The 19,215-nt window shown below is 43.0% G+C and overlaps 1 protein-coding gene across 12 annotated transcripts in view; it reads right to left on the bottom strand.

Annotated features, from left to right (window-relative positions):
- ablim2 (actin binding LIM protein family, member 2) overlaps window positions 1-19,215 on the bottom strand; it is a 94,517-nt gene that overhangs the window by 40,302 nt on the left and 35,000 nt on the right. For all 12 annotated transcript variants that reach the window (XM_037112556.1, XM_037112560.1, XM_037112558.1 and 9 more), the window contains exons 2-3: window positions 19,022-19,186; window positions 4,904-5,087 (exon numbers count right to left, since the gene is read on the bottom strand). In XM_037112556.1, the coding sequence (XP_036968451.1) occupies window positions 4,904-5,087; window positions 19,022-19,186 (349 nt within the window). The remainder of the gene's footprint in view (window positions 1-4,903; window positions 5,088-19,021; window positions 19,187-19,215) is intronic.

Genomic DNA, 19,215 nt, shown 5'->3' on the forward strand with positions numbered 1-19,215 from the left:
AAAAACGACCCTGTTTAATCACAGATACTGAGACAATCTCGGGATGATCACCAATTATACAACACAATTATGAATAATAGCGAAAATAATAACTATGGGGAACCACCCAAGAATAAGGGACCAATCACCAAACAGTCTCAGAAAGGGGTGTTCACTTTAACATGTAATGGAACAGTGCAACCAGCTGTTTCCACGATACACATTTTATCACGAACAAAACCAAACCAACAGTCAATAATACTTTAATTAATACAAATCTGTAGGATTATCCAACTACAGCAACTTCACACTACAGTACAAAACCAGTGTGTGAGAGGGAGAGATGGTGGATGTGAGTTTGTGGAGATCCTGTCACTCGAGAGCTCACAAGGGAACATGCAAGCTCGTCAAGAGTGTATGTCACACCCGGGGTGGTCAGAAGCTGCATGGGAGACTTGAATGGGACACTGGTCGTGCTGATCCTGTGTCTTTAAAATCGGAGTGGCGTCGGATGGAGCCGAACACTATTGTTACACTTCAGGTGTACGTGCTTCCATGACACGCGCGTCTGGGTGAACAATGGCTCGGAGGCATAGTTAACTCAAACAATCTGTTCACCAGAGTGCGTGAGTTGACGCATGTAGGTATGTGTGTGTGCATGTGTAGGTTAGGAGGGAGAGAGCGCGATGAGCTAATGCTCGTAGCGCAGTAAGGAACTGATGGCCGTGGAGAGACGCGATTGCTCAGTTTCTATCACTCGGTGAGTCGCTGAATCAACCCAGACTCAGTCACCTTCCTCCCATCCGTGTTCTGGATGGAGATTCTGCTTATTGTGTGCTCACGCGGTGGCGAAGCTAAAACCGATGATCCACACACAAAAAATGCTCAAGTCAGTACGGGATTAGCACAGAGGCAAACAGCAATCACAATACTACAGTATTAAAAGCAAAATAAATAGGACTCTGTGGTCCACAGTCCACAATACATGCTATCAGTAACTAGAGACAGTGGGCCTGGGTCAAGACAGCAGGGCGTTGCAGTGGAAATGTGACAAAAAGTGGGAACTGCGGTGTGTTCAGGTGTGCTTTCGGTCAGTGGGAGATAATTGGCTCAGGGGAAAAGCCAGTGTCTTGTTATCGGAAGGTCACTGGTTTGATTCCCCTGGTCTGCGTGTCCTTGCAGTGTCCCTGGGCAAGATATTGAACCCCGAACTGCTCCTGATGATGCTGGTCGTCACCTTGCATGGGCCGCTGCCATGAATATATGTATGAATTACAGTAAGTAACGTTGGACAAAAGGATCTGCTTGATGCTCTAAATGTGAGCGGAAGCTTTATGTTAGGATTTTGGTTTTAAATGCAGGCCTCTCTATTGTTGGGACCATATGGTGAGGTCCAAACTGAGGACATGTGGAGTCCGGCAAAAGGACCTACACAATATTAGGTAGGCGCTTCCAACTTTCTCAACAGTTTGAGTTTGGACCTTCCCTTTTTCCCAACATGACAACGGTCCTATTAACCACCAGCGTCATAAAGAAATAGTCATCCCAGCCTTCAAAGTGTCCTGGCTATCCTACACATAAGTGATGGAACTCGCTAATGCTTTTGTGGTCGAATGGAGGCAGGTCTCTGCGGCCACAATCGAACATCTGATGGCGGCTGTTATAAGAGCTGGTTAATGCCCATGGTTTAAGACTGAGGTGTGCAGCCGTCACACATGACTGTGATGTTCAGGTGCAACAAAAGTCACCATCAAGACATACATAAAAAGTTATACAGAGCATTAAGCTTGTGTCTTTATATGAGTCAAATGCATCCGCTCTTCTTTACAGTTTTTCAGTTTTCCAGGAGGTAGCAGGCAATTAAAGAAGCAACTTGCGGCATGTTGACAGGGATTTCAACATTCAGGCACGGAAGCGGCTGCTGCTAGTTAATTATCCAATTAATTTGCTGATTTATTGTATTTTCATTCCCCCAGCCAAAATCCCTTCAGAGACAAATGTCATTATACTGTTGAGAGGGCCATTACAAACACGATGACAAAACGCTAACGTCTCCTGGCCGTCTGAGTTGCTGCTCCAGCTCGGCCGCTGTCACTGAGTCAGGCACAGAAGGAATGATGATTCCCTCGCAAGAGCAGGGGCTCTGACGGGCTGCCACGTGCTGCTTCCGACGGCATGGAAATGTGATATCAGAGGTGCTGTCACACTGTCACAGCAAAGCTACTGAGAGATAAATACATCCTGGCAGACTGGGAGAGGCTGAAATTATATGTTATCGGTGTATAGCCAGTCACAACATTTACTTTTTAAGCGTTTATATAGTCAGTGTTTAGACTAACTTTCAAGTCGCATATTACAGCATATAGTTTGGCCATGAGTTTAATATTTGTGGTTCAGACTGAGAAGTCTGAACAGCTATTGGACGGATTCAGCGAAATTCAGTGGAGACGTTTTTGCCGCATCAAGATGAATTACAGTCGCCTCGGTGATCCCTGAACCTTCAATCCAGCACCGTCATCAGCTCAAAGCTGTCATTCCCACAGACGCACTTTGTGTGTAGTAACTAGCTATCAAATGTGAGCATGCTAACTCGCTCCACTAAGATTATGAATATGGTAATCATGACCTGCTTCAGCCGGTTAGCAGTGTCTTTGTGACCATGTAAGCATGCTGAATATAGCATTTAGCTCGAAGGCCTGATGTCCCTAAGAAGGCCTTGGAGCCTCACAGAGCTGCTAGCATGGCTTGTTAGTCTTGTTATGTAACTTCCTCCTTTGAGCTTTAACGTTAGACAGCTATGATGGCTAGCGTCTCGTCCGCAAGTAGCCCTGATTCACGCTTCCTTCCAAAGCGAGGGGATGTGGAAAGAAATTAGCTCCGAAACTGCAAACAGTGAGGTCTGTGGATTATGTTGAGTAACCGCGTCATGATATTTAGAAAAAGACATTCCTGTTGAGTTTTTTTTTTTTTAAACGCACTTCTATTTTGCAATCTAATTCCATTGAGCTGGAGAGAAGACATCTGTCTGGCCAGTATCTCAAAAGTTAAGCAGCTCAGGGCCAAAACAATCTGGATGGATCAATGGCAGGTCAAGGTAAAAGGAAAAATATGTCCTTTTGATTTTGGAGTGAACTGTCCCTTTAAGTTTTTCTCACTCATCACGGTTTGTCGATTCTGCACTGAACAAATGACCGAGCTCGTTTGAATGGAATTTGCTTTGTTTACAACTGTCTATGAGTGTTATTGAACATGTGATCCGAGCCCTTCTGATTTTGAAATGCTGCTGTATGTATGTAGGGAGGTAGGGGCAGATTAATACACAGATTTGTAGTTGCAAGGGAAATATGAAATAGCACCTTGACAGTGAGGGTGAAAAAACGAATAGTGTTAAAAAAATGTATTATTGGTGATTAACACAGCACTGGTACGATGGGACAAACACACACACACACACACACACACACACACACACACACACATACAGCTGAGTCTGAAGTCTCATTCGCCCTCTTTATCTCAGCTCTATTTTTATATTCGGCACAATAAGCCTGTCTGTTTTGCCACCACAAAAGCGATATTTGTTGAAAGAGGGGCACAGAAGTTCTATGATCACATTACAAACCTCAAATGCCACACTGGAACATTCTGATCTCAGGTTCAGCGCAGGGATCGCCGAGGTATGATAGCACAAACACGAGCGCGCGGATACACGGAGAAAAACCCACCCCCAGTTCAAAAGACACTTAACACTAGCTGTGGGAATGGGCTAAGTGGCCGCACTGAGTGACCACGCACTTAGAATTCCTGCCTTAGAGAGGCTCCCGTTACCTTTCTTGGCCTGAGAAACAACACACACACACACACACACACACACACACACATTACACTGTCACACGTGAATGGGAACAGGTGAAGATGCCGTTGAGTTGCAGTTACATGTGCGTTCCTATACTTAAACACGCACGTGTATTATGGTTTTACGCGTATATATATGACGCCTACCACAGAGGAGTCTTGCTGTTGAAGATGTGTGCGACATCTCCCCGAAACAATCTTTTTGAGTGTAGCTTTTTTTAGTCATGGGAAAGTACAAGGGGGGGCCAGGCAACCAACTGATGAAACATCACAGTAATCGTATTCATATCTGGCTGTCTCTATGGTAATCACAAATAGAATCGCAAATAAGATCAAGACATTGGATTGGATGACCATCATTAATTGTGCGAAGGGTTAGGGCTGGAGAAGAAGTGTTTGGATCAAGAGTCAAGGTTAGAAGTCCCAGGTTTCAAGTCATAGGAGTTTTGATGATGGAGAGCACAATTATCGCACATTGCACATTATACTGTATCTGATTTTGTGTTTTTTGAGCATGTCAAAGACTGTCTTGGGCCATGTGCACTGTAACTGTAACTGCTTTATGAATATGCTACTTTTCCTACCACGTTTTCTTCCAATTCAGGAAGGTAATAAGGCTTTTTGGGGGACATAAATCAAGAGATGTCTTACTGACTGCCCTTAAAGGTCCCTTATTGTAGAGTAACAGATTTCCACGTCTTTGCTGGTTACAAAGCAGGTCTAGGTCAGATACTGTGAAACGGAGCAATCCTGGACAGGCCATATTCAGACACTGCGCCTTTAAATGAGGCGTCAGGGCTTTCATAAGGTTGTGATGTCACAATGATACAGTCACGCTCCCGGCACATACGTGGATGCAAAAACACATGTAGAGCTGATACAGAAACACGATGGGTGGTGTCTTCTCAGGCCTGAAAGAGCTGACCAATCACAACAAACTGTGATTTTCGGCCTTAAAGAGACAGACCCTAAATTGAGCTTTTAGACAAAGGATGAATAGAGGTGCTGTGGTAGGTCAGATCACGCGTGTGTTGACTGTGGTGCCTACTTCGCACATCCTGTTTCTTACTTGCAAGAGGCACAGACGAAGCAGCGAGGGTGGTAGGTCTTGCCGAGGGCGGACACCACCTCCCCTTCAATGAAGTCCTGGCAGCTGAAGCAGCGAGTTCCGTACATTCGCTGGTAGTCCAGAGTACAGATGTATTCACCCTGCCGCACAAAGAAACCTCCCTGGGCCAGTTCACTACCACATACTGCGATAAGGGAGGGAGGAAGAGGTGGGGTGGGGTGGGGGGGCAAAAGGGTATATGACAGGGAGAGAGGAAAGAGAATGGGAAAGGAAGGACAGGAGGAAGGGGAACAAAGAAGAGAGAGAGATTACACAAAGCACATTTAAAAGCAAAATACAAATGCTTCCCCTGAAACATACATGGCTTCAAGCTAATTCCAAAACCAAAGCCATTGTACAAAAATGGAACAAAAATCATGAGGCCAGCAGAGACTTAGTTGTTGTAGAACTTGTGAGCAAGAATTGCCATAATAACTTAATGTGAAATGATCATAGAGTGCTTGAAAGTAGTTGCTGCATGAAAATACTCTACATTTAGTCTCTGCTAAGTCTAAATGTATGTATGTTTTGTTTGTGTTTTTTGCAACCCTGCTCACCATTTTAACACGCTTCTCACACTTTAGATGGGAATCTAATATCAGGCTGAGATACTTTACCTCTAAAACCTGTTCAATATGTTGTCCATTAATCTCTCACTTAGCGTGAATCTTTAGGTGTAACTCATTAGCAACCATTAAGGACTGAGCCCTGGGGGAAAAGTAATGTGAAAAAAGAGTCAAACCATAGTGCTATGCACTGTAAAAAAAAGACAGATGTATACAAACTGACAGAGTAGTTTGAACAGATACATAGATAACTGTCATCTGCAGACATCTGCAAGACATGATTGTAATAAGTCATTTATATATGAACTAAAAAGTAGTGGACCAAGAACAGAGCCTTGTGGGACTCCTGTTCTTTTGATGATGTCTAATCAAAAGCTCCTGGTTTAAAAATAGCTATCACTCTTGCTGGCTTCCATTTCCTGGGGAAACTCCCTCTGGCATTGGATAGCTTGACAAGATGAGTAAGAACGTTTATTCACACGTTTTTATGTTTTTTAAAACATTATCCAAGTAGTAGTTTTGCATTTTTAATAGCATCTAAAGTATTTGAAGTAGTATACTATACTACACTACACTATACTATACTACACTACACTACGCTACGCTACACTATACTATACTATACTATACTCTATTATTCAATACTAGATAATACTATTTAACAGTAAACTACAGTATACTATACTATACTATACTGTACTATACTAATTATGCAAAAATATATAAATGCACACACATTTTACTTACTTTCCATTACTTTTCGGAACATTACATAGACATAGATTCACTTCTTGGACCCTAACCCTTAAACCTAGTCTTCAACCGTCAGCGCATTGAATTATGGGATGGAGTCTTGAATTTTGTCCCCATAAGGAAAACAAGTCCCAACAATGTTGCTGTGTAAACAGTCTTATGTCCCCACAACGTCAGTATTACACACCCACATTGACTCACACAGACATGACCACATGCCCACGTGCGCGCACAAAACACACACACTGACATACGCACACACTTATTTAGGGAAATTAATTTTAAGGTAGTAAAAAGAAGAGGAGGTATTGAGGTGAACAGAGCTAGTTTGCCTCATCTGATGTATTCCTGCACCTGCTCAAACAGCCAATAACATCCAACTGTCGAAATGGGTGTGCTACTAATATGCTTGTGTAAAGCCTGCACTTTGTCTGTTTGTCTGACTATTAACAATGCATGACAGGAACTTCAAATCACCGTCTCCTCCCCATGCATAGACCATGATTACACACAGTAACCATGGCAACCACATGACATCACAGGCGAGCCGCACCCTCAGGGGAAACCTTGTTCTATTTTTCCACTCCTTTAGCAAAAACAATACCCCTCCTCTATTTCCCCTCTATTCTTTCTCTCTGGAAAAAGTGACAGGAGAGATAAATGAGAGATGTTTGCGCTGGTTGGTGTCGCGCCCGGGACGGCTCAGTGAACTTGTACACACACACACATACACACACGCTCGCTCTGTCTCAAACTCGCAGGGAAGTGCGAAAGTATGAGGCAAGATGCACTGGTGGCATGTGGGTGAGATCACACAGACATAACATATGCCTTTTAGGACACGTGTTCTTGCATGAACGTGAGGAAGTATGCGATGACATATGTCTAACTGTGAATCACACATAGCCATAACATATACTTTAAGAGCTCACACACATCTATCGAACAGGCTGAGACACACCCAGGGGGAGCTCTCATTAGTACCTTGGTGTAAACTGATGTCCAGGATGCTGTACATGACAGCTCGAACAATTAGACACAAAGTTCCAAACGACAGTCCAACCCAAGCCAAATTCCTGTCCTCTGCGACCAGTTACATACCAAAAGAGCCTTCCCAACTTTGCTCTATATTTCAAGGTGGATGAAGGAAGTCACTTCGGTGTACACAATAGAAGAATAGGTTTTCTCAAACATAAAGGGAAAACAAATGTCTTGCTTAAATGTTGTGATAAATAGCCATGCAAGTAGCAATCCAAAAACTTCATATACCACATGTGCCATGCCACATCTAGGCCAGCAGCTCTACTACTGTATAGCAGTGCTTTGAGTGAATGCTAACGCTAGCATTCTAACACGATGCCCCATCAACCAATGAAAATACATTACTACGTCCATGTAAATATCTCCACACTCGTATGGGTTTTTCCTGTCATGCGTGGTGCAGCTCGTTGTGAGACCCGAGGTGCCTTCAGGTTCACCTGGCTCAGTCATTAGCGAGCACGTCTATACAAATTATGCGGCCTCAGTTGGTCCCTTGAGCCAGGCCAAGTAAAGCTTCGCTTGGGGCACTGTTCATCATAATTATGACAATGTGGTCGAAGCTACCGTAGTGCTAGTCTGCAGTCCTCTCAGTGATAAAGGTTACTTCATTTTGCAAAGTATCTTATAGGCCTCTATGAGCTTAGAGTCATAGCTTTTGGTGCTGCTGCAACTGCTGCTTGCTGTTTGAGTTCTATTTAAAGAACATAAAACAGTACCAAATCTGTTAGGAAGCACAAAATCCTTAGGTCGGTGCTGAGTAGTGGTTTTTGTAGCATTTCATTTTCTCAACTGGTAGAGGCAATTTCTTGCTGTGATGTTGCAAGACTGCTAAATGCATGTGTGAGATCAAGCTTGTGAACGTCAGGGATTGGAGTAATTTCCAGGTAACCGAGAAGGTCCACTGAAATAAAGTACACTGAACGCTTACAGTGAATGTCTAAATTCCCATACACGAAATAGAAACCTCAACAGTTTCCTACTAGTTGCGTAACAATGCAACTCTCCCACCATTTTATCCCCTTGTAAAAACTTTGATCATCATGTTTCCTTCAGTGTTTGTACCATTACACTTTTTTTTCTTTCAAGCCCTCACAGGGGTTACGGCAAGCTAATAAAACAACCACAACAATACGAGCAGGAATGTTTTCTCAGGAAGTGGACGGCATACTTTCCAGCGGCTGCTACCGGCTCCCTTACATCCGGTTCAGATGTCTGGCAACCTGTATAGAATGAGATAATGCTCTGGGCTGATGTGTGAACAACAGCAGACTGGAAAGATGGATGGATGGATGGATGGATAGATGGATAACATACAGATGGATACCATGAAAAAGAGGATTCCTAAAATTTCTTAAGCCACATAGCCATGAAGAAGCCAGTACTGACTAAGCATCATATCTGGACTTATTTTGAAAGAGTTGAAATAATTTGTTTTTACTTCACACTCGACTGACATGGGAAATGACTTGAGACTCTACTTTTTGAGAATTGAGAATTGAGAATTGCTCTGAGAAACTTGAGAATAGACTTGTACTTGTCTAGAATGAGTTGAGAGTCAAGACTTGTTATCAGAGATTGGAGAATTGTCTTGAGATGGGCCTGAAACATACTTGATTTTGACTTATCTGGGAGGACTTGAAATTTCACATGGGACCCTTGAATATGTTGATACTCATCCAATTTGGTAACTGACTTGTACTTGCACTTGAGACATGACTTCAGACTTCTTCTGACAGACCTGAAACTGGACTTGAGACTTGCTCTGACAAACAATGGAGCAGACTTGTAGTCTTGAAACTTTGCCTTGTATGGAGTGACTAAAGTCTTGGACTTGCCTCATATGACTTGAGATGGACTCGAACAGATCAGAAACATGACTTGAGATTTGCACTGACAGACTCCGGAATGGACTTCTATCGAATGACTTGAGACTTATTTTGACAACTTGAGACTCAACTTGTCTTCAGTGGCTCAAGTCTTGACTTGATTCTTGATCTGACAGGCTTGAAACTTGACTTGACTTATTGTCTTGAATGTCTTGAATCTTTTTTTTTTTTTCCGGCAGACTCAAGACTTGGTAATTCTTGATCTGACAAACTTGAGACTTTCCAATTCCTTGAGACTTGACTTTGAATAAAAGCAGCTTTGCTTCACGGTAAGAGATATAGAGATGTGAAACAGAAATCCTCACTCAGACATCTTCGATCCCTGTATATTTATACCTGCACTGCCAGTTGGCACTTTGACTCCTCTTCTCGCTTTATTGTACAGTAACTGCTTAAGCAGCTCAGCCGCAGAACCCATAAGAGCTCAAGTGGGAGCTCATTTATCATTAATCATGCTAACACTACCAAAAGGCATTACATCCTTTAAAAGGTGACAGCAAACCCAACTACTTTCCATCATTCTTTCCTTCTGCACAACGAAACACGGTACTGCAGAGGCAAAAACTTCCTCTAATGCAGTTTGCGTCTGAGTGCATTACATAAATGAGAGGGAGTTAGAAGATGCTCTTTCCTTTTTTTATCCATCATCACTAATGGAAACAATCAAAGCTGTCTTCCACTCATCCCTTTCTTGTTGCTCTCATCTCTCCTATCTGTCTGTCCTTAAGCCTTCATTTCCTTTGGACCTGTTAAAAGGCAGGCAGAGGCTGAAGAAATGAAGCAGACCTGGATGTGGGAGTCGGTAGATCGGATTTAATTGAGGGGGGACCTTGCTTTTGCTCTCACAGAAATAGTTCAACAACAGACGGCAACCAAAAGGAAATGATACATGACACTCTCCAGTCCGTGGCAGGAAAGATAATTAAACGATTCCGTCTTCTTTAGATTCAGGGGAAGGTTTTGGTGTCGTAAAGGCTCTCCACCCTTAAAGTGATGCATTACTGGAAGTGAAAGCAAATACCTCAGCAACTCAGCAAAGACATGGAAAAAGCACAGACACACTATCCATGTTCGCCACTCGATACAAAAGACTCAGCCTTGAGCCCGGTTCAAAATTCAGTTAAATGTTATGTTCAGGCAGCAATTTCATCATTTTGAAACCATTCCATCCCCATGACAACCAAGGGTGTGTGTGTGTGTTCAGCCCAGCACTTGGGCCGTCGGTGGATGAGATCATAATGCAGTTAATTAGTCGTTCTGTCCTGAGACTCAGCTAAGGAGAACAGAATGTGTCGAGCTGCTCGCCCTGCAGCGAGATAAAACTTCTGGGGTTTGAACTTTCTGAACTCCAGGTGTGTGGTGACGGAGTTATGTTATTCTTTGGGATCATTACACTTCACGACTCTCTGTAATATCTGTAAGTCTGTGAGATGATCTGAACTTCAGAAGCAGGAAAACAGCCAAAAAATAATCTCCATTTCAAACAAAAACAGTGCTGACGAGACTAGTGCTTCCCACGTCGCCAGCGTGCGTGTAAAGGTGCAGGGTGCACTGCAAGGTTAAAGGTCAAATTACATCCATCTCTTGGACTTATCTCATGCACTGTGAAGCCACTTACGTAATGTACGCAGAGGCTCTCGGAGGATTTCAATGTTCTGTTGAATCCGCTCCCTCCGCCCCTGAGGATCTCGGAGCCGAGTCTGTCCTCCTTTCCCGTCAGTTCAGCATGTCGAGGAAGCGAGGAAGTTACACGCTCGGGTGGAATGATGTGCAACAAATGCGCCCTGTTGTGATTAGTAAATAAAATATAGCGCATCTGTTTTACTCGTGTACAAGCAGCGTCTCGGGAGGAGAGAGGAATGGATACGGTGGCCTGGGCAGGCTGCAACTAATCAAGATGGAACTAGAGCAGGGGTATCAAAAACGAAATGCTTTTGGTGGCAACCAAAACAAATACGTTTATGAAAACAATCAACTGAGTCATTTGCAAAACGGTAGCTACAAGGATTGTAACTCTCGTCTCTGTAGTTCCCCTCAACTCTAGTGTTTTAGCGTCTTCGACCAGTTTTGGTGTTGCAGCAGCAGTTTTTTACTGCTTTGGCTCAGTCTTCTCGAGCTAATTAAATTGTGTCTAGGTGCTGCAGGTAGTCGATTAAGCACAAGGCACGGTACATTATTTGCAGACAAAAAGACAAAAGAGCCACATATGTTTCTCGGGAGTAGGTGGTGACCCAAGAAGATCCAGGGTGTCGCTAGAAACAAGACTCATAAACCAATGCTAATTCTCGGTTTGTCAGCGATGAGTCGCTTGAGACCTTGACAGCGCCTTATTCTGTGAGGCCCTCTGTGATTGAAGCATCTCAAACTCAAACGGTGTGATCTGAGTTCTGCCAAGATGGCGTTCATATTGCCGTACTCTGCTTCTTTCTTGTCTTTTTGCCTCGTAGATGGTTCGCCTTTATCAGTCGTACTGTAAACTGTAAGTCGGGTTGGTTTTGGCACAGAATTGTTTGGTATCAACTCATATATGTACTCCTTTTCCTCCGAGCTTGTTGGCAACTTTCTTTCACATTCGTGTGTGTGTGTGTGTGAGAGTTCGTGTTTGTTTGTGTGTGCAGGCAACTCAGTCACGCCCTCTGACTGAGAAGCACAATACAGGATACGGCACACTACAAATGAATTGAATTTGCATGTCATGTAAGATAGATGTAATGCGGCCTAATCCAATTCAGCAGGCCTGAGCTTGCTTCGGAGAAGTGAAATTAAAAAAAGGCACATCCGAGAGAGCGCGTCCACTGTGTGAGTGTGTGCACGTGCAAAGGACAGATGCGGAAAAGATGTGTCTAACACAATACGCCTCAAGAAATTACAGACACGGTATGATATGGTGTCATATAATATCTATGCGTGCTATGTCCTCAGATGAGTGTGACCTTGACTCCTACCTCGTGTTTCACAATGACTCCCGCTGTGCATGTGTGTGAGCGCGAACGGGGTTAAATATACATGGGCTATGCGCTCCCTGCTATGAATATGGGACCTTGACTGCGCCTCATGTTTTACAATGACTCATCATAAATGTGTGAGCGTGTGGCTGTATGTGGGTGGCTGGAAGGGCGGGGGGAGCGGCGAATAGGGACTTGTTATTAACTTCTCTATTCCACGACCTTGACGATATTACTGTATGCATTATTGACCAGCCTGCTGGTATTGATCTGACCAGTTACGGGACTGCAAATGTGAGAGGAAAAAAAATAAACTCAAGGTTCCTGCTCCTGACAGGTTGATTGGGCTAACAGTGGTCCAGACTCGCTTTAAATTGCAAGCAGACATCTAATGAGGCAACAAGCAGGGGAGGTCTGTCCATTGTCTGAACCACTGGACTACACTGTATCTCATGACACACTCGTTGTTGGCCTTCAGCAACAAGTCAGTGTTGTTGAGGATTTATGTTGTTCATGTATATGTGTGCATTTTCATTACTGACTGGACTGAGACAAACAGGCTGAAAGAGAACACAGCTCACCACTCTCCTGCAACGGCTAGCTCATTGTGGGGAAGCCCAGACAAGTTGATTACAGAGTGCAGTAGAGTTCCGCAGCTCAAGGATGAAAATGTATGATTATTACTCCACTCAACCTTCATATGTGTCTTGTCTACCAGTATATAACAGTTATTATTGAGAGCTGACAGGGAAGCATTTCTAACTGCGCTCGGTAATCAACTCGTCAGGGCTTCCCCACAATGAGCTAGCTGCTGCAGTAGAGTGGTGAGCTGTGTTCTCTTTTCAATAGAAATCCGGCAAAGCTGGCAGATGTTTGATGCCTCCAACTATGCTGGGACCCTATTGGTACTGTTGCTGAAGTTTGGTGCTGTTCTGAGCATTATTTGTGGCTCTGAGTGGCTTTTTGATGGGTGTTTCTTGGTGGAGGCATAGACTGCAGTGTATTGTTATCATGCAGTCTTTTCTAAGGTTGATATAACCACGTAAATTAGCGGTCGGAAAACTTGATCTCTGGGGGGGCGGGTCTTACTGTGTGTCACGGTGTGTTAGACCATGGATTAAACTTACGCTGGAATGTCCCTTTAAGTAGCATCACCTTTAGAATGAAACAGCAACTACAGGTATCCCTTGCGCGTTATAGTTAGCCACCTCCCTCACCGGCAGTGTTTGGACTCTATGGGGCGTTTAAAAATCTGTTAATTCCGTAAACATTTTAAAATCAAATAATCTGTTATAATCCAAGTGTATCACTTGCACGGTATGGCATGCATGTTAAGACTGTCATTCAACTCTGTTTTTAGTGTGCACGCATGCTTTCCTTTCACCTCACACACATGTGTGAGGTCAGTACTCCCGGCCCGATGACGAACACACACACACACACACACACACACACACACACACACACTCCCCATGGCTCTGTTCTAGTCATTCGGCTTCCAAGAAGGAGACACATCCAAAAGCCAACACCCTACTGAGAACATCACAACCATCTGCTATTATAACACCATCAGGACTTCAACATGTGGCCAGCAGCGTCTGTTTACCAAGCAGACTTCCAGGAAGAAACGCACTCAGGCCTGGTCATTGTACGAAAACAAAGCAATCCATAAATCTGTCAAACCTCAAAGGAAGACCGACTGCATGAAATAGAGTAATAAGTGTAAGCTGCAAGTTCTACAGTTATAATCTTTGCGGGTTAATTGTCTACATCCCTCTAATAGAAAGCAGCAATATTCTGGAGAGTCTGACATTAAGCGAAAGCAGTAGCTGATAAAACAATTTCAAGTCAAGGTCCACTTCCTGACTTGTTTTCGCAGCTTTCAACCGTATCACACTGTCGTCATTAGCAGATTGAATTGGCTCAGTTGTCATGGAACAGCACATTTTCCAACCTTTGATCATTTGGAGCACTTGTGACTTTTGGCCTAAAAAAAAAAAGTGTTGGCATAAAAGTGAGGTTCTGTCACTTCTGAGTCTGATCTAACACTGTCTTATAAAGACAATTCCCACTATCCCAAGTAACTACTACAATCACAGTGGCAATGAAAGAATGAAGCAGTTAAAGGACACACCCTTTATGTGGAGAGGTGAGGATGTGAAGGTTGGGGTGGTGGACGACGGTTTGAAGTATGACTTTCAATTAGGAGGTCACAGTTTGTGTTCCGTCGTACACATGCGAGTCCCTGTCGCTGCCATGTGCTGCTTAAATGAAACGCATTCATCAAATATCAAGGTTGGTATTTGGCAATAGGGTCGTGCAGTTTGAAACTAGAGATAAAGTGGACCTTGAGTTGACTTTGCGACTGTTAAAAGATCGAGCTCAGGTGTTAAAAGTTGGGACTCTTGGAATTAATTGGCCCTGATGTTATTTTGGAGCCTCAAGTGTCATGTGGTATTGTGTATATTGTAAAATGAAACATTTAACAAGGACAATGACGGGTACAAACCGACTCGTTGATCAAATACGTTGAGTAGCTATGAATCAATTACCGTATCTCCAAGAGGTTGATTGTGTTCGATTGATGAGCGCTGTTAATGCTTTGTTTTAAAAGAATGCATGTTTCACGGAAAACCATGTACTAGAGAATCTAAGTTTGAAGATCTTTTTTCCGGTTTTTACCCAAATACCCAAATCTTACCTTGCAAGGTGGAGCTACGTGCTTGTGGGACCAACACACAAGCGTTTAAACCACTTGGCGTCCTTTGGGGAACTAGTGGCAGCGAGAGACACTGGAGAGGACTACAGAGAGCACAGCTAAACCAGCTCTGTTTGTTGAATTCCCCAACACTGGAATTTCATTTTTATGTGATATCAGAAATCAGGAATTTGGCCGCGTCAAAGTCTGGCATCCTAAGATCTTGAGTAACATCCACCAACTCAAGGCAAGAGATTAATTGTGTCTTTGAGCTTGTATCTTATAAGCTTTTATACAAATTTATTTTTGTTTTTTTTCCCCCTAAATGACGTGTATGTGGCAATGAGAAGCAGCCCATTTTGGCAGACTATGCCGACTTCATGAATAAAGTTGTTTTCAACTTTATGGAGAGGCAAGTGGAGGGCAATAAAAGAAACCACTCCTGTGTTTAGAGACTGCATCTAACAGAAATCACTATTGCATCTCTTAAACGCTACATACGTCTGTTTTCAAGCAGGCTTTTCGACATCAGGGTGTGACCACATATTTTCACATCTGAGTATTCCCCGCTGGATTCCAATGCTATTTGGATGATGTGATGGCCCCGATACGTAAGCAAAACCAGATTAGGGTTCTGAGCTGTTTTGCCAGGTTGCTGTGCTGCTGTGTGCAGCACTCTGCTATTGATGGTGTCTCAGTGTTGGCCTAAAGGCGTCCGAAGAGCAGACACAACAGGATATACAGAGACAGCCGCAATTGGTATCTAAATAAAACACGCTTTCTTAAGCTCACAGCTTGCTGTTGACCACAGCTACTATGAAAACAGCAATTACTGCTCATCAAATGTTCCAAAGTTTATAGTCGCATTTCTTTTTTCTTCTTTTAAGTAAATCACACGTTGGCAGCAGTTTAACAGTGAGTTAAACATGAAGCAATAAAAATGTTTCAAAAAAAATTCCAAACAAATGTTAAATGAAACATCTGGAATTCTATGACAGAATTCCTTGAAGACCATGGGAATTGAGCAAAAGTTCCACAACAACTACCAAATGGTGGTGAGATTGTTGTTTTTGTGTGCCACAAAACTAATATGAATTAGTCATTGAATAAATATACACATGTTCAGCATTCAAATATCTTCAACTACGTGATCTGGGGCATTTCCTCTGGAACATGTAGACTTAGTGAGTACTTTTTCTCATGCTACTACAGCCAGGTAAAGTATCAAACCACCTGTTAAAAGGCACCAGAATACGTGAAATAACACTAACTCTGACAAAGAAATGTTGTGGGGAGATCCCCCAAACCTCCATCAAAATTGTCCAACCCTAATTTTAAATGCTCCCATGCCCATAATAGAATATATCTTTATTTCTTTTATAATGAATTAAATTTTTGTTTTCTTGTTATCCGATCAGGATGCTCAAATGACCATTGTGTTTTTATTGCGTCTTTCATTGTGTTTTTAAGTTCGGTCTTGCATTATTACCTTTTACATATACCTAGATATATTAACCAAATTACTACAATTAGTGATGAGGGCCCTCACTTGGATCCAGGGCCCTACTGTAGCTTAAACAAGCCATGTGGCCATGGAGGCTATGTTTACTACTAGAAGCCCAAAGCTATCTTGATACCTGGCCAATGTTAAAGAGGCTAATATTAGCACACATTAATGCAGCTTGGTGTTAATTACACATGCCTAGCTGAGTGTTGATGGTTCTTCACTTCAGGTCTGGCTCCATTAGTCTGCTGGCGAACACTGAGCCTAGTTATAATTGACACCAATAAAATAATACGGTCAGGGGTCATGGGCTCAATTGTCTTCCAGGTTAATCCTGACATCGCTGACAGAGTGCAGTGAGTCAGACCTCGACAGACTTTTTATGGTCTGTAAATCAAACAGTAAAGGGGGAGATATTTCATCTGATTTTACTACTGACTGACGTCCATAAAGATGTGCAAAAAGAAAATATTAACTTAAAAGTGAGCACCATACTGTGTTGAGCTTGGCTGGTGACTTGGAGAGATGTCTGCAGATGCAGATGTTTTCTCTTTGATGTTCAGGATTGAATTGCAGAGCGAGCGATCCGAGCCCCATTCAGTTTTATTATACTTCCATCCTCTGGACTTTTGGAACCCCTGTCAGTCCACACCTGGATGTAAACCAAAACATGACGTTTTCCTAGCCCTAACCAAGAGATTTCCTGACAAACCTGACTAGACCATGATCACAGTGTTGCCACAACCAACCTGTTCTCACTCCCAATGCACAGTGGCCTAAACAGTGACCGTATGTTTCTAAATTTGATGCTGTATTTACCCCTACAACACCACCTTCTAAAGCCGCCCTTTTTGTGCAGTAGTATAAAGGAGTCAGAAAGGTTTATGTTTGTGGGGTGGCTGGATGGGTTATACACTGCACCTTGTTACAGAGGTTAGCATATGTTAATGACCTAAGTGAGGTACTTATGTTATCTATCTTAGTCGGTGTGATTTAGATCACTTTAGTGACTTATATGACTGTAAGTTTACGAGACTGAATGTAGTTACTGTAACCCAGAGTAGGATCTTTTCCTAACCCTCAGAATTTTTGGGGCATAAATATAACCAAACCACGATCTTTTGATGTCAATAACATTCCAAAGATCACAACATGTCATAACATGTGAATGGTTTGTGAGGAAGCTTCAACCAGACATAGCATACAATGCTAAAGGAGCATGTAGAGTGTCATATTTTGAAGCTTAAGGCCAGTATTTATTATAGTATTTATTTATTATTTAGAGTATTTATTTAGATTCCACAACCTGGGATGACTGACTATATATGAGTACCCAACAAGTTCTCTCAAGAATTGAGGGTAGCTGCTCATCTACGATCTGGAACAGTTAAAGGAATCATTCCAGTTCATTACAACTTTGGCCTTTAACTTGATCTCATTTTACCTAATTGGACTTTTCAGTGATGTCACCACTTTCTCAAATCTTCACTGTTACATTTGTGAAATTGCGATGTCGTTATTACGGATAGGCATGATGGCCAAAACTATGAAAATAACATTGCAGTTGATATAAAATGGAAAGATACTTTAAGATAATGCTCATGCAAGCTGATCATTAATTTCAGTTAATGCATCATGCTTTCAAACCCTGTTCCTTCTACTCCCTTAGTCACAGGGTTAAAGATGTAGGAGGAGGAAGAGGAGGAGGAGCAGGAGGTGGGGGGAGTAGGTTGACGGGGAGTGTTCAGACAGGGAGTCTGCTGGTCAGCGTAAGTAAAAAAGGCGATAAACTCCAGGAAGCTGTCGACATTGTAGCGACCCCGCTGGTAGCCTAGCAACTGGAGTGTGTGTTGACAACAACAGCGGCCTAACACGAGGACTGTGCTGAGGGTCCGGGCTGGGAGGGGCGCAAACACACACTCCAATAAAACACAAGTCACATGGGAAAGTAAAGAAGAAGAAAAAAAATCCAGCACTCGCACCCACTGGCAAGCACACACGCACATAGGACGTGCTCATCTTTCAAGTATCTAACACTTGCAGTCACCCACCCAGTAACACAAACACACACACACACACACACACACACACACAAACAGGTGGATTCAATGGTCATTCAATTGGTCACAATGTCATAGCCTACATAATGTTTATGCATAGTTGAATCCGTGCAACATTCAATTAAAATAGCAAAATATTATTCATCTCATTATTCATATCATTATCACACCAAAATGTGGCAGAGAGAAGATGATTCATGTATCCACACAACATATGTGACGTTTGGTAATATAGTGACTTCTTGCATTCCCTGCCGGTGGGCTATAGATGAGGAACATGCTAACCAACTGGGGACATGACAGTCAATCACGATAGCTTTTTCTAAGCTATCGTAGTTGGTTAGCTTTGCCGTTCTTAAAGTAGCTGTAGATCGGTGATAAGATAGATAGCTGAAATGTTAACCATCAATAGGTTGGCAGAGTTTGTTTAAGATATGTTTGTCAAAAGGTCAATATTACTTTTGTGCGTTCTACACACCTGTAAGAAGTTCTGTCGGAGGCTATGTTTCTGCTCCACAAACAAAATGCCAGGCCCAGATTTGATACAGACTTTTCCCGAGGCTGTGAGAGTTCTGATTGTTGGATGACAGTATAGAGGTGAGAGTTGATAGCTGGCTGTTACATACCTTTACAGACAAAGCACTTGATGTGGAAGTGTTTGTTCTGGACCCTGAGCGCCTCCCCTTTGCAGGGCTTCCCACAGTTCTGACAGGGGATTGGTCCACCTCCTCCCTGCTTTTGTTTCTGCCTCTGCTGCTCCAGAGGGCTGTGGACAGCCTGCTGCTGAAACACTGGTGGCAGAAAGAGACATGAAGAGGAC

The sequence above is a fragment of the Acanthopagrus latus genome, chromosome 10, assembly GCF_904848185.1.
Source record: "Acanthopagrus latus isolate v.2019 chromosome 10, fAcaLat1.1, whole genome shotgun sequence".
NCBI classification, from domain to species: Eukaryota; Metazoa; Chordata; class Actinopteri; order Spariformes; family Sparidae; genus Acanthopagrus; species Acanthopagrus latus.